Consider the following 21,865-nt stretch of genomic DNA (forward strand, 5'->3'; position numbering starts at 1 on the left):
TTTTACATGGTTTGTTGCCACTAATGGATTTGGTAAGTGGTCTGCCAAATTAGCCATGTAAACAATATACTGTGAATGTCACCGCTCACAAAATCACACCCTGAGAGTCGTCAATGATAAACATAAGAAAATAGTTTCCCTTTCCTTATGAGGATTGTAAACACAACTTAAGTGGGTTTGCTCTTGTTTGCCAAGTCAAATTAACCACTTTGCCTCTCCATTTGCCTCTCAGCCTTTGCCTTATTTCAATGAAGCATTGTTAGGTATCCAGGCTCATTTCGGGGGGAGAAAAGTAAGAGCTCGTAGTGCCAGGCAGATTCATTGCAGCAGGCAGTTTTAAGTTGTGATTATTTATAGTCTTGACATGGCACCCACTCCCCACATAGTGGTATTTCCCTTAGTCAACAGAGCAGTGTTTGGGGAGCTTTGTCTTGCTCTCAGCAGTCATTCCCATAAACCACTGGGACTGGGAAGCATGTCTTAGTGTCCTGTCACTTAGACAGGGATTTACCTCAGGATTTTGGAAAGAAACGGAGAAACTCGGCGTCCCGGTGGATCAGCAGGTCATGTACTTTTGACGCTGTGGATTTGAATCTGGCTCATTACCTTTTCTGCCATATCCTCCCCTCTCTGTCTCTTCCTTCCTGTTACCATATAATGAAATAGAAATGATCCTAAAATAACAAAGAGGCTCAATTACGCCGAGCTCAAGAGGTTCGGAAACATCGGCCTTTGTCCTCGCTATCTCCGACATAATGAGCTGCACAAAGCTCATCATCCGACGGCGAGACAGAAACCTGGCAAATGTGCGGGTTGGGGCACTGGAAAGTTCCCACCGCTCGCTCTGACGTCATCGCTGGATGTGCTGAAGCGCTGATCCAGGTCTGTCGGTGGTGGCAGGGCCTCAGGGACGCCTTAAATAGCCCTGAACAGAGAGACAGAAAAGGCTGTCTGAATCAGCATCAGATGGCCCCACTTGGCACTCCAAAAGGGGATGTTACGTGTTATATTTAGTCGTTTTTTTTTCTCTTTTCACTCCACTTTTAAACTCTGCCAGGTTTTAAGCTGAAACAGCTACCCGTTGGCTTTATAAATGTCAGTTTTATCCTCCCTCAACAGATGAATGATTGTTTTCATATATTTCCCTTCTTTTTCCCCTATTCCCTTTTTTCCTGCAGTGGGGGTGCGTGTCTGGGTTCCCGGCCGTGGAATGTCGCACCAGTTTCCCGATGGGGAACAGGTGACAGGGCTCGTGTTGTTCCTCCTTATAGTCTCTCTCTCTCTCTCTCTCTCTCTCTCTCTCTCTCTCTCTCTCTCTCTCTCTGTCTTTCTCTTACCTTTTTCTCTGTCCTTCTCTCTCACTCAAGTCTTGAGGGCCACGCTGCTCTGGGAAAACAAACATGGCGGCCTGCCTGTGGCTCTCAGTCAAACAGGGCCACACAAACACTGGCAGTCTCTCTTCGGGGGTACATCGATTAACATAATCCACAAAGGCCACAAAGGAGAAATGTTTGTGAGGCAGCACCTGTTCTATTTGTAGCTGCCACACCAGCCTAATAATCCCTCAAAGTCCGAGGTGTGATTGATGGCTCTCTTTCAGGTAGCCTTGTGTCATCGGTTATTAAATAAAGCGCAGCTACTGTCTCCTTAAGTCTTTTGAACTGCTGCCACACTATTTTAGTTGTGAAAATCATAACACAGGCTGCCAGAAGCCACTTCAAGTTGTGGCAGCAGCTGTTACTGTGTACAGAGCTATCTGCCAATTTGATTGATTTGGTCTGAATGTACAGAGTGTGCTCTGCTGCTCCAGATGATAAATGCTCTGTAAGTGTGTTGTAGGACCGAGGAGATGACATAGCAGTGATCGGGTTTTATGTGAACTGAATGTCAATTACAATTGAGCTGTCCCTATATAAATGTCACCACTGGACTGGAGTAAACTGCAGGTAATTGACCACAATCAGATTCAAATGTCAAAACCAGTCATTTTCTCTTGCCTACCATATAGTTGAAGTTCTTCTGATGCCAGAGTCTGACCATTTTTCAGTCAGGCTGGGATAATCAGTGGTTCTCAAAGTGAGGTTTGGGGACCCCAGTAGGTCTTTAAGAGGGCCACTGGGGTCCCCAGCTATAGTAAATAACAAAAGATTTGATTTCATTTGATTTCTAGAGAGAGTGTATTAAATTGGCTTTGTCCCACTCTCCACATACCCACCCACAGTATGGACGTTCTGCACTTAAACATATCTACTGTACAAGCACAGATCTTCTCATAAAGTCCCCAGGGTTTATAATCTTATAATCCTGTATATTACATACATATCTATCTGAGGATAGATAGGATAGATAATCTACTCTGCTACATCTATGCTGCATGCATGTACCATAGTCTGTGTGTCCAGTGTGACTGGACACACAGACATAAAAAAATAATTGATAGTACACTCTGCTCCAGTATTTTTCCCTTTGGTGACACAGTGGGGATGGAGATAGGGAAGACACAGGAGAGACAGTAGTAGTTGGATTCAGTCCTTGGCCTGCAGGTGAGCATGTGTCTCCAGAGGTTATCTCAAATACCTTGAGGAATGTATGGCTACATTGACTTCTAAATAATGACTAAATATCCATTACACAAGTATATACTAGAGAAACCTTTATGGTTATGTTGTGATATTTGTTAGAATCTAAATTGTCAGCAGTGCTGCTGTGTGCTGGAGGAAATAAGGGGAGTGGACAGCGCAATCACTTGGAGAGAGAAAAACAATGCACACATGCTCTGGCTCCCTGTGAGGACACTGTCCACTCCTCAATTTTCCTCCTAGTGGTTGTGTACATGTTCTCCTTCTACTGCACATGGTGGGCAGTGCCACCTAGAGGTGGGGTCAGTGGGGGTCAAATACCTGTATGCTCAAGTTGCATAAATCCATTGAAAACTAAAGGCCATGATACAGGGGTAACCTTGTTTTAGGGCCATGTAGATGGGCAAACTAGCCAACAATGTATTATCATTTTCTTCCCTTGAAATATGTGTCTTTAACAACCAGTGATCACACTTTTTTTCAAAAGGATTTGTAATTTGAGAACCGTGTGAACAGTTACTGTAACAGACAGCAGCTCTGTTTTTTGTAGTTCAAATTATTGTAATCCTGTTACATGTAATCTGTGGTTTTTGAACCCTGGTAAACCCAACCAATTCACTACATGATACTGTCTATTCTAAAAGACTATACTTGACCAGTAGCTGTCCCCTTTGAGAGGCTTTGTGAAAGCAGATCCAGGAGCCAAAGTGCTCTTTACAATTTCAGATAATCCATTATTTGAACTCTACCCATTAATATGTGTTTAGTGAAGAAGGTTTTAGCAGCATCTTTCTCAGGCAGTGTGATGATCTCTGTGACTGAAACATTAATGGAGAGACACAGACACACACACATACTCTCTCCCTCTATCTCAATAGGTAAAAACAAAAATCTCATTTGGAGTTTTTCCCTCTTTTTCCCTCGGTTAGAGATTTATTGGGGCATGAGCAGCATTCAATTATTTTATATAACAACCACCTCTGTTTTTAGGACTAAATCCATCTTTGTCTGGGGACACTGAAACAAGACACAAAAATGCTCCACGTGTGAATTTTCCGTATATATCCTCAGACATAAAAATGTCACATTTGAATGCCTTGGTAAACACAGAGCCGTCAGGCTGCCCTCTCAAAGGGGATCCAAGGTTTCTTTTTTCTCTGTTCCAAGTCTGTGATTTGCACTAAGTATTCAAAACTTTGAGGAATGAGAGTCTAGGGACTTTGTTTGAGTGGGTTTCCCTGCATATTAACTGAAAACAGGATCAATTATGTGACTCAGTGGCCTACAACATATGAAATGTACTTGCAGTGTTATGAGTTGGTGACTGCTGACCTGTGTTACATGTCATGCTCTCTTCCTCTTATGGATTTGCTCTAATACCTCCATCTAATACCTACTGACACTGTGGACACAACATGGAGGATGTGACAGCACTGCTAGGAAATGATGGGCTGCTGTTCCAAGCTGTTCAATCATGCAGATAAGACTATATGACCATAAGTTAAAGTTAAACAGCTAAATATGTGAATATCAACATTGTAACAGGCTAACATTAATACAACATAGATGTTTGAGGATTGAGGATTTGATTTAAAGTTTTCATCACAATTCATACTTAAGTCCTGTTTGTCTTCCTTTTTCTTAGCTCCATTTCTCTGTACCTATAGTGTTATTATAATGGAAACGTTAGAGGTTTTTCTCCACTGTTGCCATTCATTGAGAGGAAGCAGTGAATCAGCGTTTAAAGGCGATGACAGATGAGCAACATTTGACCAGCATCTTTGAGCAATTGTATTATTTCATGATATTTTATAGCCCATTATATTGTCCACATTTATTGTCTTCCGTTGACAATGCCTGTCTCTGCTGCAGGAAACATTTCCGACCTCCACTGTCTCAAAAAATTCCCCATGTATCATCACCTCAAGGCCCAGTAGTATAGAAATGATCTGCACTCTCTACTCTAAACTGCTGATTTCAGTTACAGGCTGTCTCTCCACGGGCCTGTCCGGGGTAGTGTTGGACTCATGATAGCTAATGACTGGGGTGGAAACATAGCCAAAGGATAGTCACTGGTATTTTTCCCAGATTCACCGCAGTTTCGTCTGCTGTAATTCACTTGAGACCGAGACAAGACCTCAGCAGCAGACCAATGATATTTTCTGTCGAGCGGATTCAATATTTTGCTCATCTGAGTGTTATTTAATGACTCGCCATCTGAGAGTTATGAAGTTGACATAACACAGCTTTCCAGTAGCCATCTAGGACAGCGAACCACAGTGAAACACAGTATAGTCGCAGGAATATGTAGGTGGATGAGGGTTTGATTCCTGCTCCTTTCTATGTGGAGTTTGCAGTTTCTCCCCAGGGTCGCATGCGTCTCCTACGGGTGCTCCAGTTCCCTCCCACATTCCAAAAGACATGCAAGTCAGGTGGATTAGAGACTCTTAATTGCCTATAGGTATGAATGGGAGTCTCTATCTGTGTTAGTCCTGTGATGGACTGGCGACCTGTCCCGGATGACTTCCACCCAATGCATGCTGGGACAGGCTCCAGCCCCCATGTGACCCTGAATAAGAATAATAGGGTCTATTGAATGAATGTATGAGAGTATCTTTATCTATAATGGATGTTGTTTGCCTCAAGATGATCAGTGATTGGATGTCATAGTTTATATACCACTACATCACTGGTTAATACAAGCTAATTGGTTGTAATCTTTCTTAAGCTAACGTGCATGTATGTGTGTGTGTGTCCCTCCAGGTGGAACTTCCTCCTGCTCCTGTCAGTATGCTCAGCAGTACTGTCTGCAGAAGAAGACTACCTAACACAAGGTAAACAGCAGAACCTCTATTTCATAAGTAAGGGATAATGCCCGACGAGGTGTCCATTATCAGGGATTAATGGATGACGGGGAGGCCAGAACCATCCGAAGCGCAGTGGAGGACGGTTGCCTTTGTGGATTATGCACACCTCGATGGGCATTATCCCGCTTATACCATGGTCACTTGCCAAAGAAAAAAAAATTAAGACCATTAATTTATATTTTCATGCGTTTTGTAATCAAAATCTAAAGTTTTTAACTCAGTTTCCCTGGTAACACCTGAGGGTTTGACTAATACCTGGAACAATCATTACCATCCCATAAGGTTCTTATGCAATGGAAACGTTGTTCACTACTCCAGTAAATAGGATGAACCTTAGATACGACTTGGCAGCGGGAGATATTTCTAGTCCTCTCAGCTCATAGAACCCTTTGGCTCAGCTATGAGTCAGAAAGCTAATGTTATGCTAGCAACATTCAAAGTCAATAACATTGCGTACAGTTGACAAACAGTAAATATAATTTCACAGTATGTTTAACAACAAGACTAGCTAGCTATCCAGCCATGTCATTGTCCCCAAATCAATATCAAGATTTTCACGAACAAATGAAATGAAGTAAACTGAGGCTTTGACCGCCTCCCTGTTGCTATGGTTACTCATTTTAGATACAGGCTGATACTACGTAGCCAGCGCATTAATGTAGAACGGTGAACAGACAGTTTCACTGGAACTACTTAGTAGGTGTCCATTATCAGGAATTAATGGACACCCTGTAGCCAGTCAGAATCGAGTATTCACCCAGACCATGGTATAACATGAGTTAATCAGTTTATTAGTTGAAACATAATCCATTGCCACCAGTTTATTGAATAGAATACACATTTTGGAAGCAGAGGACCGGTGATTAAGCTTTACCTTCTCAAGTTTCTCTTCAAGATTTTGTGATAAGGTGGTGTTGGAGCATCATTAATGTCAAATGATAATTCTGTGAAGTGACCAGTCTGTTGGGGGAGACTCCTGCTTCTCTTTCTATTCTGAGTAGCCCTTCCCTCTATTTTGTTCCTGTCTGTGGTGAATCTAATCTATCTCTGACCTTTGCCCTTCAGCTATGTGAACTATGGATCACAACAACCATTTATCCTGTTTCTTTTGCTTTAGGCCTCAACTGTGCCTCAAAAGTGCATTTCCATTGCTTTTTATTTCTTATGTTTTTTATATACTCTTTGGTGTAAGTGCTTTAAACGAGCTTTCCCTATGTTAGAATTAGTAAAGTACACCAAAGTCACCAAATCAGTGCATGTTGGGTAATAATGTTATTTGTCTAACAACATAAATGACACAACGCGCCACAATGTAACACTGCAGCTATTTACATCATGCATATTTATAAGCCTAGTTGGAACACACTGCTGGCGAGGAGGGAGCCATATTTAGCAGTAGTTGTCATGGTAGTTTTTAGACAGGACACAGGCAGTGCGTCTGTCAGAGAGGGACAGCAGCTGCAAACGGGAGCTCCTCTTCCCTTGCTTTTTTTTTTTTCCTTTTTTTCTTTTTTTTTAAACCTCCCTCAACATGTCTGCTCTTGCTCTCCAGCTCTCAGAATGCAGGTAGAGGCGGCCCAAATAGCCTCTCTCCCTCCCTCCCTCCTCTCTGCTTACCTGTCTTTCTGCTCTCATCTCTGGTCCATCAGGGCAAGGGTCTATAAATATGTCACATGCAAACAATACATGCTGATAAGAGAGCTCTGGGAAAGTACGCTCATCGGTCAGACAGAGAAGAGGAAGAGGAAATCTCAGATAAATGCTGAGCGTCTTTTGGCAACTGTGCCTTGGCTGGTCAGATGCTGGGCGATAAGGTGATATCCATCTGTCTTTTTTAACACAGCAACAAGGATGAGAGGAGTTGGAGGTGAGAAGGGCAGAAGTTAGGAGTCAGTCAGAGATAGGAAAGTTTTCACCACTGCTCAGTAGAGTCGGCCCATTTCAGTTTCTTTACAGCTGTCGGACAGTTCGACTATAATCCCACCTATTCTCCAGGATGCGACTTCCTTGCAAGAACTTGCCTTGGCTCAACAAGAAAGAACGTTGTCAGGGGAAACTAAAGAAAACTCCCCACTCCGTCTCAAGTCAACTGCTCGCACCAGCTGATCTTGCTGAGAGGGTATATTGTTTTTTGACTGGCATATCGCTGGACCACTGCCAGAAATACCATATATGCATCTATATGGGCTGATCTCATGATGAATTTTCCCATTTTTGTTCACATTTCCGTGATGCAGTGATGCGTTTTTTACCGCCCCTTGCGCAGGTTCACCTTGGCATAAACCGTGTCAAGGCTCCCTCCCCTTACTCCAGTGTGCGTTGTCCCCTCCCAGCATATCTATCACTGAGGAGCCCACTCCACGCAGGATCAATCCATCATAACTAGGGGAGGAGGAATGCGCACCGAGAGCTGGAGCGGCTTGTCTTCACATATGAGACAGGTTAATTGGAATCCGGGCTGACGTTACCTCAGGCAAAGAATGTCAAGGACATCTCAGTGCGTGCTCAGATCCGCTGCAGATAGACTGACTCCCTACCTGGGCCGCGGGAGTGCATCTACCCAGACGTGTGTCTTTTTTTTCTTTTCATCTCTCTTTCTCTCTCTGGCTATTTCTCTGTGTCTCACTCTCTCTGGCTCTCTCCTTCTCCCCCCTCCTTCGCTCCAAAGCGCTGTGACAGAAAAAGCAACCTTTTGGCCGGTTAAATCAAAATGGCTAAACCAAAAACAACACCAGTGTACCGCTCTCTCACCAGAAAAGTACTGCTTCCCCTACCTTCTGTATTTAACTGTTAGGTGGCCCACATCAGTATTTTTTCTCATCACCTAAGTGAAAAAGTGAAATAGACTATATTTTGTAACTCTTCCTTACAAAAGGCATTTTTATGAGTTCCGATATTGCTTTTTCCCTGCCTCTAATAGCCTTATGTTTGTTCTTAAAAGTTAAGTTAAAAGTTGTGTGATCTTAGCGATACTTTCTTAAAGGTATAGAGATATAACCCACCATTCTGGTGATGTCACATGCAGCCTCTTTTTCTTATATAAGTCAGGGAAATCCATGGCTACATAGAACAGCCATAGAACCCCAACTCTGACAGTGTTGGAGTTGGGGTTGTTAGGAATATGATTCCCCATGGGGATCACTAAAGTTTTTATATCAAATTCCATCTCATTATTTTGTCTAACAATGGTTGTTTCAGTTTGATGGGTGATTGGAACTTTTATACCACATACCATCATATATCAGTAGACCCATAAGTTGTTATTATGGTTGATATTGTTTATTTGTTCTGGATGTGAACAGATAAAGTAAAAGATCAATATATGGAGAGTATTCTGCAAACCCCCTGTATTTCCAGTTTTTAGACTTTGGAGTTTTGGACTAATGCATGTTTTAAGACCTCAGGACCACGCCAGCTTATTGAAGCAATGTCAGAAATGTTTGGCTATTTGAAAATATGACTTTTAGGCGGCTGATAATATGCTATCTTACTTCCTGATTCCTGAGTGCTGCCATATCGCTGTTGTCGTGAAAACCCTGTACCTCCAATCTTGGTGATGTTCATGTTTTTGCAGGATTACATTCTCCTCTATCAGTTGAGAAAATACTCCAACCTCTGAGCTTAAGGAACCCTTTCAAAACCTGAAAAGTTGACATTTTTCACCCGACAGCGACGATATAAAAGTGTTAAATACAATGGCAAACCTACAAAATCCCCATCTGGTAGCTTGATCCCACTTTTCTGCTGTCAACATTTATATCAAGGCGTTCTAAGTTATTGGCGGTTTGATTTGACCCCCGACCAAGGTGAAAGGTCCAAAGGTCATACATGTGCAACTCGTCTGAAATAGGCATGTTACAGCTTTGATGTCTGGGTTTTTTTTTCTTTTACCGTCTGCATTCTTGACTGTTATTAACAATGTGAACGCGCAGTGCCCTCGCTGAAAAAGCTGCATTTTTTAAAATCTTTTTCTAACCGATAAGGAAAATAATAGAAGACTGGAGATGCAGATCACTGGTTGAGCTGCTGCTGTCAGCTTCCTCTTGTAATGCCAAATCAATAAACCGGTCTGTGAGAGTTAGCTCCCCAAGTACGGAGGAAGAGTTGTTTCAAAGGAAGCTAGCGTCTCTGGATTAGCAATGAAAATACCTTCACTGCTGCTCCTCCCCCTGGGATCTCCCCACCAAAACACATAGACCTGCACACGCGGACACACACACACACACACACACACACACACACATGCACAGAGGCTTAAAGAGCTCTCCTGTTTCCTGGATTCCATAGTGCTACCGCCTCTGTCTGCCAGCACACTCACACATGCACACACTCACTCACATTCTCTCTTTCTATCTCTCTCTCTCTCTCTCTCTCTCTCTCTCTCTCTCTCTCTCTCTCTCTCACACACACACACACGCATACACAGTCAGAACTTCTCAAATGACTGACCCTGTTATGATTCAATTGACATTTACAATATGTGTCAGACGTCCTTGTTCCCATTTGTCATATTATGTCATTTTTAACTTTTTTCCTCAAACTATTGCTTCGCAGCGCTGACATATGTGACACATGTGACACATTTCCCTCCAGCTTAGTGATCTGTCTTTTCCACTTTGCTCCACGCCAAAACTGCGCACACGGAAAAGCCTCTTGTCTCCAAGTCCGGTTTAAGTGCTTTTGCCCCGCTGCGCCTCACTGTCAGCAGACCCACGTTTTTGAAGAATTACCTGGGAGCGAAGGAAAAGAATGACTCGGTCGTTTGGAGGAAAGCTGCTCTCATGAATCTCTGGTGGCAGATTGATTCAAAAAGGCTGTGTGGACCGGGTTCCTGCATCCCGCCGCTGCCCCATCCCTCTCCAGTCCCCTCCGCTCATCTGGGCCCCAGCTGCCTCTCTGGCACTTGCTCTAGGAGAAAAACAAGGAGGGGTCAGCAGCATCACGGGGAGACTGCTGTGAGGGTACAATGGCTGAGCACAGATTTTTTGTTTTGTTTTTTCTTCTCTCATTTAGTTTGAACAAGTACAGATTGTGGACAGTCCCACTGCGCGTTCGTGGCGATGCTGTAGCGTGTCTTTCTGAATAGGCAAAGAGGATTGTGGGAGTTGGATGAAAAGTTGCAGCTGAGGTGTGGAGGTTCATAGCATTTAAGTAATCTATATCCGCCTTTACACAGCTGACTGTGGCTGACAGAGACGAGACGCGTTCTTTATCCACCTTTTACCCAGTATGATCGTTTTTACACTGCGGGAGGGGGGTCCCCAGGAACCACTGGCTCTCATGCAGCAATAAACTTTATCTTGTGGATGATTGTTGATGATTGTATGATTTCCTTTCAAAATTAGGCCATTTATGCTTGTACCAGTGGTTGAAAAAGTGAGTAGGTGGGAGGAATTGGGAGTGTGGTGAAATTCCAATGGGCGGGGGTGGGGGGGTTCCAAAATAGTTTTGAAAGCCACTGCTCAATAAAGAACTGACATGATTTGTAGGAAATTGCGGTAAACCATGAAGTTTGATAGCGCACAAGTATAGAGGACTCTCATCCCTGACTGATATACCTGAATTGCCTTTTGTATCCATGGTAGGCCTACCATGGCCATGTTGATCAGGGCCCATATTCATAAAGTGCCACTGATATTGGTCATGTGATCTGAATCTTCCTAGATCAATATTTCTGTTCTTAGAAGCTTTCTGAATGTTTGTCAAGATCATCAAAAAGATCACTGTCTTTCCTGCGTTCCTTGTGATGTGGTGTCTGTCCCACTAGGATTATGGGTAATCTATAATGTCACCATGTCAGAGAAACAGGATCTGAATCTGCCCTTTCTCAACCTCCTGTTTTACAATTACTATGTTTTCATGTTGTTTTCTCTCTTCTTTTCATGTGTTTCTTTTAATTCTATTTCTTTTAATATTTTTGCCATTTTGGGTCTAATGATTATGTAGATTGGTTGTCCCCTTTGATTGCAGTACTCTATGCATAGTGTGTATTTCTCAAAACCCACTGCAAGCGCCAAGCTGTATCACCACTGGGTGCATTTATCTTGGCAGTCATTTTGAAAAGTTTGCACTTTTTTATTATGCAAGTGTTCACAAACAAAGTCTGCCTTAAAAACCCATTTGTGATCCAGTCTTGCTCTGTTAAGCTCACCAGTGTCTCCTCTGTCTCTCAGGAGTGGATATCCTCTATCGGCTGGGGCTCTCAGCCCAGAGCAGCAGAGACACTCCCTACGAGAGGACCAACTCGTCCTCCTCCACTTCCGCCACTGCTCCCTCACCTCCGAACCTCCCTCTTCCCGGGGTTTTACTCGACCCGAGCTCCCTCTTTGAGGCCCCGGCGGGCAGCCTGTTCCCGCCAGAGATCGGCGAGGAGTTTTCTGTTGTGGTGAGCCTAAGCTCCTGGCGAGCAAACAATGCTTTTCTTTTCAGCGTCAAGGACGGCAGGGACAGGCTGCGTTTTGGCATCCAGCTGCTGCCCCGCAGAGTGGTGGTTTACACTGCCGAGAAGGCCTCCGTCTACTTCACCTTCGACTGGCAGGATGCGCCGCGCCAGCACTCGTTCGCCGTGGGTGTCCGCCCGCGCTCCGTGTCCTTCTATGCGGACTGCGGGGCGGTGCAGCAGCAGGAGCAGACCCTCGGCAGGCCTCAGTCACTGGGGGACTCTGGGGGCCTCTTCACCCTGGGGAGGATGAACTCCAAAGCGGCACCGTTCCACGGCCGGGTCTGCCAGCTGGACATCTACCCCTCGGCCCAGGCTGCTGCGCGCTACTGTACCTACCTTAAAAAACAGTGCCGGCTGGCCGACACTTTCCGATCGCCTTTGCCACACCTCGGTTTGGATATGGAGGCAAATGACCCCCCTGCTACTCCCTTCACAGAGTCCCCTGCTGCCCCGGCCGGAGTACCCCATACCCATCAGACCCCCACAAAAGCCAGAACAACCGTCAAACTACCCGCAGACAGTTCCCTCACACAGTATTCAACCCTGAGCCCATCAGTACGACCTCACCTGGGGGACCGGAGCCACATCTCCCTGTTGGAGCCCCTCGCCCACTCCACCGCATCTTCCCTCCACTCTGACAGGCCCACTTCAGGCACCCTGAGTGGGCTGGCCTCTCTGGGCCTCACCCATAGGACATCAATCACCACTACCACTGACGTACCAGCGGAACGCCCCGGGCTCCACGAGGCCGCCGATCTGACCGAGAACAGCACGGAGGAGGAGAGCAGTTCCGGGAGGCCGCAGGCTCCAGACACCACCCCAGGCCTGACTTCCCCGGTCAGGCGGAGTCGCGTGAAGGAAGGCCTCAGGAACAACTCCAGCACTGGCTCCAGGGACTCGAGCACCGCCAGGCCTCACCAGACGGACCGGCTCCTGGAGACTCAGCTGAGACCCAACGGCACCACTCTGTACCGGGAGAATCAGGTGGACACGTCGGAGGAGCGCGGCCCGGACAGCAGCTACGATGACGTGGACATGGGAGGCTACGACTACGGATACGAGGAGCCAGACTACTTCTACGACTACGAAGGCGGTTTCCCCGGCCCCAAAGGAGAGCCAGGTCCTCCGGTAGGTGCTTGAATTTATGAATGAGAATCACGGCTATAAGTGTGTCTGGAACAGCTTTCAAAGAGTTGAGCCACAAGTCAGCTATGCACGATCAAGAGGAAAATTACAATGCAAGGCAATCATAGCTAATTTATGGCCATTATGCTCTGAGTGCTTTCTAACATTTGGCTTCCTCACATACTCCCAGGATATATGAAAAAATATTTGGCAGGGCAGTGTATTGATTTAGAGGTGATGGCGTGTCCAAGCACTTTTCTTTTTTCATGTATCAACAGGTGGTTAAAATAACACATGTCATTCCCCTGCTGAAATACTGCCAGCCACTTTTGCTCTTGTGCGAGAGAGGATAACTCATCTTTAGGTTGGGAGCTATAGCAAGAAAAAGGCAAGAAAAAAAATGAGCTGTCTACCCAACCTTATGACGTCAGCTAGCTGTCAGGATAGCTTTGCCTCTTCCATAAGCCTGAAAACAGTGTAATAACTTAGCTCTTCATCCGTTGCTTATGTTTCCATGAAAGTGAGATGTGCCGGGTCTCTCTATCTGTCCTGTTTGAGGCTTTAGAATGTACGTGATGATGTTAGATGTCTGAACTGATCTTCCAGAGTTTCCACAGTATTACCTCAGCTATAAAGTACCTGTGACCTTGTAACTGCTTTCCCAGCTTAGCCAGCACTGAGTTGTCACAGCTCGTCTTCACTCCTCTGAGCCTGAGTATAATTTACTGCAGTATTCTTAGCAGAATTATTGATAAATGAGGCAGAGTGTTTGTTCTTTTCCGCCGTTGTCCTCAGCTGTTTGTATGTGTTGGCTGCTCTGACCGTTTTGATGCAGGCATGTTTTGAATGCCGGTTCAGCTGAAGGTCAGTGGCTCACTCTGTTTGTGTCATTACCTCTTCAGAACTTGAAAACAAGTTGGTTTACCCCCCTAAGGGAAATACTTAGTAGTTCTGCAGGCACATAACCAGACTAGTACACTGGTACAACATTTATTCATTTGAGTTTTGGTATTTGGCATGTCATATAAAAAGTATTTTTCTTTAGCCACATTTTACATTGTCATAGTGCAACTCACATTTGAGAGCTGAATAGCTGTTATGATTTTTGTTTTGCTTAGTGTGGAACGTTATAGCAATGGTAACTTATTCATTATCCCACTTTCATACAAACCCAGCTCCGCAGAAATCTCATGTTTTGCTAGTTGCTGCACTTTTGCTCAACACCCAGAGGAACTGTTTGGAAAGCTGAGTTTTGAGAGACACACAGTGGCGTCTTCAGTACAATAATAGCACTGTAAGTAATTTACTGAAGCATAAGCACATTGTATTTTAGTTTTTGATATATCAATTGCTTACCTACACAGGCAAAGTGATGACATGTGACTCCAGTGTTGCTACAAAGGCATAACCCATTCATTACTGTGAGATTATAAGTGGGACCTGTGAGGATCAAGTTTGACTTTATATTTGATTATAAGGATGCTTAACCTGAACCAAGCTTCAAAGGATGGGAGGAAGTGTAGGGTTAAGCCATTCATCGCCTATCAAATGCATTTCCCCTCTTGGAAATGTCTCAATTACATGGCCTGTTATTAGGGCTACGTACTGTATAGCCGCCAGCTCACTCACTGACAACATGTCGGGGGACAGTGCAGGGCCCATTTCTGTGTGTGATTCAATTCAAGTTAATAGCAAGTTAAAAAGACGATTCCCTATTTTCCAGAAAATCGACTTCTTGAATTGACTCCATTGGGAGGGATTTGACCCCTGTGTTGGCGGTTACAGATCAAGCATGTGAATGTTATCATTTCCTTTCATGGTCTCTTTAGGCCCTGTTGTTGTGGCGAAGGCGGTGGTGCGCTCACAGTTTCCATGTGTCCGAGTGTAGGAGTGGAGAGGAACAAACAGCTGTTTCTTTCTCCCTCCCTCTCTCTCTGTCCGTCTATTTTTCTGACATTCAGAGGGATGAGGATGCTCCAGCCTACCCCATAATAATCAGTCGCTATAGTGACAAAACTTTTCAAAATATAAATCTGTACTAGGAGATTGGGGATATTTGGGGTAGACTTAGGAGGAACATTGGATGTATCAGAATAGTGAATTCTTAAGCCCTGTAAAACTAAACATCTCTTCTGACCTTTTGCCAATTGGTAGATGCCTGGTTTCATCTGCTGTTCTGTTTTCCCGTTTCTTTAGGGGAAACGGGATTGGGTAGTAGCACAGTAGCCTGGAGCTTAAATAGCTCTATTGGCCAGAAGGGGAATTCCTCTTTGGCTGTTATCCCATGAGGCAGAACTGGGTTCAAATTTGAAATCTCTTTAATTTTATTTGAACTCACTTACTTGAACTCACTTACTTAATGCCATTCCTGGTAATAAACTCCTTTTCAGTTTATCCCCAATCACAGCAGAAGCCTGCCATTTACATTATCACTGATTGACACATCCCAATGCACTCAGCCGACCTTCCTCCGAGAAGCCTCAGTGATCTGCTCTGTGTTTGCTTTGTTTGGAACAGAGTGTCGTAATGCCCTCCGAGGATATACATGATAACCGCTAATGTCTTTGAAAGGCTTCCATTTTCCAATCATAACTCGTTTTTTGGGGGGGAGGGGGTGTTGGGGGAAAGAGACCGAGCGCTGGCCAATCGGTAAACAAAGTCTCTGTTTGCACTGCTGGTCAGAACGGACATGTCGGTGCATCTCTGATCTCAGACAGGAAAAATGCTAGCAGGCCCCCATAGGCAGTGTTTACATGCTGCAGTGGTTATACACATCACAGGCGCTTCGAAATATTCAGCAACTCAAAATGAGAAATTTAGTCTTTCATCCTGCAACTGAAAGCATATTGCTGTCACGTGTGGACCTGACAGCCCAATTTCGGTCCCAAAGATATATGAGATAACACTGTATTTCCTTTCCACTCCATTTATACCTCAAATCTCCACTTCAGCCCACGAGCTGAAACATGCCATCAAGTGTTACGGAGTGTTCGTATCCAGTTAAGATCTGACTTTTAAAGGTATTTTTCAAAGAATCGAGTTGAGCTCAGTTTTCCACACTTTGCCTGTTGCACTGGTTTTTACTCCTACTCTGAATTCTGATCATATATACACATGCACTTGGGTGGTATTTGTGTTTATGTTGTGAATATAGATAGAAACAAAATCACATTGAAAGAAGTTTAACACCAGGAAACATTGGGCCCTGCATACAAACCATCTATTAATAGAGTTGCCTGATAGATGCCTGATTTGTAAGTTTTGACCCAGTATTTTAACCATCATTCAGTATCGTACAGCAGTAATGGAGTATTTGAGTATTGATAAATGAGGCCCATTGTTGGGGTCTGCTGTGGAATGCAGAAGTGCCGTCCACATGTGTGAATTATTTTTTCCTCCTCCCTTTTTCTTTCACATCTAGCATCCAACAGAACATGACGTGCAATCGCTCCATATGTTTCATGCTATGTTTTTTCCATGACGGAGGTTTATGTTGATCCCGGCGCTGACCAGGGGCTCGTGGCGTCAGACTCATCCCGAGAATGTAACTCGACCCCCCTGCTCAGAGCTTCCCTAATAGCGCTTTTAGTTGAAAACACTTGGCTCCTTTCTTTGAACTTAATAGCTCTTACATAAATATAGCACATACTCATCATCGCGGAGGCCTGGACAGTGAACTGCATGTTATTGCTTGCCATTAACATACTCTTCTTTTTTCCCCTTCACTCTCTTTCTCTCTGTTCCTCTGTTACTTTCCCTTCTCTCTCTTTCTCTCCTCTCTCTCTTCCTCTCCCTGTATCTCTCTGATCTAGGGTCCTCCTGGTCCCCCTGGTTTACCTGGTCCTGCAGGAAAAAGAGGGCCTCGGGTGAGTAAGATGTACATAAAGGTGATGATACAGGGGCAGAATGGTGTAAGGGAGATGGACAGTATTGCCTTCAGCAGGCATCAGGTTGGGCCAATTTGACAAAATCAATGCACGCAAAAGTGGGATACAATGAAGAAAAAGTGCAATGAAAAATACCGTCATAATGGCTGGTAAAATTGCCTCTCTGCATTTGCCTTAAAAAGGTAACTTATGCATAAATTCCCTGGATTCAAGGCAATGTGTGATGTCATTTTGATGATGTATTTTTACTACTGGAGGAGTGTCTCCCTCCTTTACACACTGGCAGAACAAGAATCCCTTATTTGGCCAAATAAGTACCAAGAATTTGACTTGGTAGATTGATCCCAAATAATATGAACACATATATAGATTAATTGTAAAAAAAAAAAAAAGACAGAGAAAAGAGACAGAAGGCTACAGAAGGTGCTGATGTTTTTAGACATGTCGGGGCGTCATAACATCCTTTGAAACAGCCTCTGGAGGGGCCAGTTCAGACCAGCTAGTATTGAAGTTCAGTCGCTGAGTTACTACAAAGAGGTTAAGGTCAGGTTCGTTGGCCTTGGAGGCCGTGCGGCTGCCAATCAACAGCACTAACACATTCAGGGAAGACTCTCCCGATGTATTTCCACCATATCTTGTGGCGACCAGCAGACACCGGCCATATGTGCTTTTCCCTGTACTTAATGTGTACATCGCGATCCAGCTGGGCCTGTTGGGGGGGGGGGGGGGGAAGAGGCGCTGACAGACATGTTTGTGGTTTGCGTGATTAAAATCAGGAACAAGGCTTGGGTTTGTAATGGTGCATGACAATGAGATAGTCCGCTGAGAGGACGCACGCAGCGTTGTTTACTCCTCGGCGTCTTCGGAGCATCAAGGTGGAGCGAGCAAACAGTTCCAGATGCGAGCGGCAGCGGCGGCGGGCGGGCGGGCGGCACCGGGTGCGTTTCCACTCTGATGTTGGGACGACGCCGTGCGCAACTGCCAAAGCTGTCATGATGCAATGCTGTGATCACCGCCGCGCGCCCTGAAGGCATCTTTAAACAGAACAAGACATTTTTACTGAATAGATACAGCATGTGTCGGGAGGGAAAGGTGTATAAATAGGTGGCTTTTGGTTTCCAGAGGAGTTCATCTTCTGCGCAGCACGATCGTTGCGGTTAATTTAACTCTGAGAATGTAAAAATCAACCGTACGCCAGTGTTTATATAAGTCTGCATGCAATAGGAGTTAATTTAACACATCTATATAGTTTTGAACAGCTGCCCCAGAGCCATATCAGCTCTATGTGGACCGACTCAACACTTGTCAACTATGATTGTCACTGAAAAATCAAGGCTTATTAACACTGGAAAATGTGGCGTGTGTGTATCTGCATGAATTGGAGTATATGATGTGTGTGTGTGTGTGTGCATGCATGGTTTGCTGTCTGCATCACTCAACTGCAATATTTAGTCACTTTTCTCATGTTCTGCTGTATTTTGAATGTGTCTAACAGATAGAGAGACAGACAAGTAGACAGGAAGACAGGCTGGTAGACAGACAGACACATGCACGGAACCACACACACACACACACATACACACACACACACACACCTCCAGCCAACAGTAAAACATGTCTCCTAGTAAAAGACTGGGCGAGCACATGGCTGCTACAGAATGTACTGTAACCCCATATAGGATGAGTCATAAAGCGAAGAGAGGGAGGCCTGGGCTCATTATGCGGTGGGAAGCTGAGGCCGGTGTGCGGTGCGGTGGTTATGTCTCTGTCTGCTGCCTCAGCACAGAATGCCAGACTCATTCTGCTGCCTCTGCTTGTTAGCGTTATCAGACTCGGGATCCCAGGGACCAGAGCCGGTCCATATGGTGGGGGCATTTGTCATGGAAACAGGCTGTACTGAGCATTTTAGTGGTAGTTTTACTGTAAGCAGGGATTAGGGAGGGGGTTAATACAGTAAGCAGGTATCTTGTGAACGAAGGGGTTACAGTAAATGTCTTTATTGCAGTTTTGCCCTTTCACAATAAAATTCTAAAATAATGCCCAATTTTTCTACACAGAATTTGGTTCATTTTGTCATTGAAGTGAGCATAAGTGAAAAGTTTCATAAGTGAAAAGTTGAGACTCACTGTTCAAAGATTTGATGCAATTTCCACTGTAATTTTCGGCTAAATGATGCCTTTACCATAGTTACACAATGGTCATTCACCGTTCAAGAACATTGATGTGAATGGGAATATTCTTTCTATCCATTCGTATAGGCAATGTGTTTTTTGGGAAACCACGCTCTGATTACTGAGATCAATAATGATGATAGAGAGAGAGAGAGAGATAGAGAGAGAGACAGAGAGAGACAGACATTGCTTTAGTGCGGACTCGTCGTTTCAGAGAAAGCCCGGCTAGCAAACAGCAGGGGTGCAGATGTGTAGGAATGTGGTGTATGTATGGTGTGCATGTGCATATGAATGTGCATGTGTTGTAAGCATGTGTGCACACGTGTGTGTGTGTGTGTGTGTATGTGTGCGCTTGTGCATGCACTGCATACCTGTGATGTTCGAGGAATGGGATTGGTTTGGTCCACCTAAGAAAAATGTGACATAATCCATGTGTGATATATATGTGGGATTCCGAGAAAACTATCACTCACTCATTCTGGATTAACTTTCTTGTGTTTTTTTCTCAATGCACATGCACGCTTCCACATTATCTCTCTGTAGCTGAGAGTGCAGCTGGAAGTTTTAGCGGACATCTGACTCATCTTAAATACTGGGCTGTCGTTGTGTACGATATACTGTGAGATAATCTCTCTCCCTCTCTCTCCGTCTGCATGTGTTCCAGGGTCCCGCCGGTCCACATGGAAGCCCGGGACAGCCCGGTCCACCTGGCCCCAAGGTGAGTGGCCTCCTCCTCCGCTAGGGAGATACAGACGGGCGCCCTGGGAGCGCCAGGCAGGGTCCTGGTTAGTATCTGGGGGAGTGGAGGAGCGGTGGAAGAGCCAGATGAGTTCCCTCAGAGCCGCAGCCAGCTCTGTAGCGAGCCCCAGACACAGGCCATGGTCAATGTCACGCTCTGCTTCCACACTCCTCCTTCACTCACAGAAAGTAAAGATGCAGCTTTTTACCTTTTGTCACTTTCATTTTGGTTTGGGGTAGTGAGAAAATGGCTTGCCTCGCCACAAAAAGGCTAAACAGGGCTCCGATGCCACTCCAAAATGTTTTTGCTCTATTTCTTTTTGGCAACAGAGATGATTGCTATTTGGGTTTTGGTTTCAAATAAATAAATAGTTCTTTTGATCCCATGATATAATAAAGATGTTTTGCATGGATGCTGTGTCTCGCTCTGACAAAGTCATATGCGGCTTTGCTTTGGAAAATGGCTGATTAATTATCTAAGTTTATTTTCTGGCTGCAGATGGTCCAAAGGTCAGTTCATAGGTCTCAAATCTTGCAGGTTTCTCTCAGCAGAGGCAAACATACTTTATGTAGCTGCGGGGTAAAGAGTTCCAATTGCTTAATGCGTCCTTTGATCATCCTCTTTTCCATGGTTGCCGAGGAGAAGAGCAGATACAAGAGCATTTGTTTTATTTGTTGGAAAATGCCCTTTGGGTGTGTTTGAAGTATTTTATGGTTGTGGGGAAAAGGACTATATCCACCATTTGATTGATTGCGGTGTGTGTGTGTGTGTGTGTGTGTGTGTGTGTGTGTGTGTGTGTGTGTGTATGTGTGTGTGTGTGGTGTGCGGGCAGCGGGAGAATCTGAGATATCTAAGATACCTTCCCTTGCACAGTGATTGATAGCACAGAGATGACAAATTATAATTTATGGACATAAATTACAAATTAAAATTTATGGATTTCTTAATAGATAGTAGTAGGTAGGTAACTGAAGTGCATGGTTAGAATAGAACTACAACAGTTACAATGAAAGCCTTAGTATTGTGTAAAGGTGCCCCTGGTTAGGAACTATGGTTTTTAAAATTCTTTCTGATGAGATAAATTAAGATAAAATAAAATGATGATTAAAATGTGCTGTAATAGAGGCGGGTAGAGGAGTTTTGTCACATGTCATCCCCCTCTCTCTCCCAGTCTTTGCTGTCTCTCTCTACTTTGAACTATCTAACAAAGGCAAAAAAAAATGCCAAAAGAAAATGCTGTAATATCAGATTTCTCAGTCATTTCTCAGAAAAATAAAGATATTCAATCAAAATGCACCGCTCATATGTTTACAATACTGCATGTATAAAACACATGGGAAATTCATTGTACATTTCCATGTATTATTTTAATTTTAGTGATCCAAGCCATGCAGACTGTGCTCTACCCAGGGAGAAATCAAGTTGAAGTGCTGTGACTGAGGGTCTTGTTATGAAACCCAAGATCTCAGAACAATTCCAGTCACACAGAACAATTGGGGCGCTTTAACCAGATGGTAAAGCTCATATGTTACAGGCTGCACCCCAAGTCGTAGTCCTCAAAGTCATGTAATTTCATACCCCTATAATTTCCCGGCTTTGTAGTGGTGATAGATATGAGGGCGATGTGATTTACAACAGCGGGGTTGGTGGAGTTTGGGCTTTGAGAATAATTAGTGTACATTAGATCGGGATTTAAGAGTTTGGGAGTCTAGAGGAGGGGATGACAAGACTGAGCTCTCCCATACTGCCTGAGGTGGTTTACTGTCATTCTACAGACTGAGACACTCTGCCAATCGTCAGAGAGAGAGAGAGAGAGAGAGAGAGAGAGAGAGAGAGAGAGAGAGAGAGAGAGAGAGCAGGCAATGCAATTAGTCCATGAAACCAAAGAGAACATTGTAAGTAGCCTGAAGCCTGAAGTCTTTGACTCCTTTCTAATCGATTTGTCTGTTTTTATCATTTGTAAATGGGAGCTGTCTGCTCTCCTGGGTGGTTAAGACACCAGACTCTGGTAAAGTTCATACCGCTGTCTGCCTGCCCACTGTGAATTGCTGTTGT

The 21,865-nt window shown here is 44.5% G+C and overlaps 1 protein-coding gene across 1 annotated transcript in view; it reads left to right on the top strand.

Moving 5' to 3' along the window:
* LOC139640758 (collagen alpha-1(XXIV) chain) overlaps positions 1 to 21,865 on the top strand; it is a 137,648-nt gene that overhangs the window by 37,681 nt on the left and 78,102 nt on the right. Inside the window, exons 13-15 of the mRNA XM_071514940.1 lie at positions 11,620 to 13,016; positions 16,826 to 16,879; positions 19,736 to 19,789. Coding sequence (XP_071371041.1) covers positions 11,620 to 13,016; positions 16,826 to 16,879; positions 19,736 to 19,789 — 1,505 coding nt within the window. The remainder of the gene's footprint in view (positions 1 to 11,619; positions 13,017 to 16,825; positions 16,880 to 19,735; positions 19,790 to 21,865) is intronic.

Source organism: Centroberyx affinis, unplaced genomic scaffold (assembly GCF_046629955.1).
Source record: "Centroberyx affinis isolate AG114_WGS23_722 - 3 ecotype Tasmania unplaced genomic scaffold, CSIRO-AGI_Caff_v1 ptg000291l_1, whole genome shotgun sequence".
NCBI classification, from domain to species: Eukaryota; Metazoa; Chordata; class Actinopteri; order Beryciformes; family Berycidae; genus Centroberyx; species Centroberyx affinis.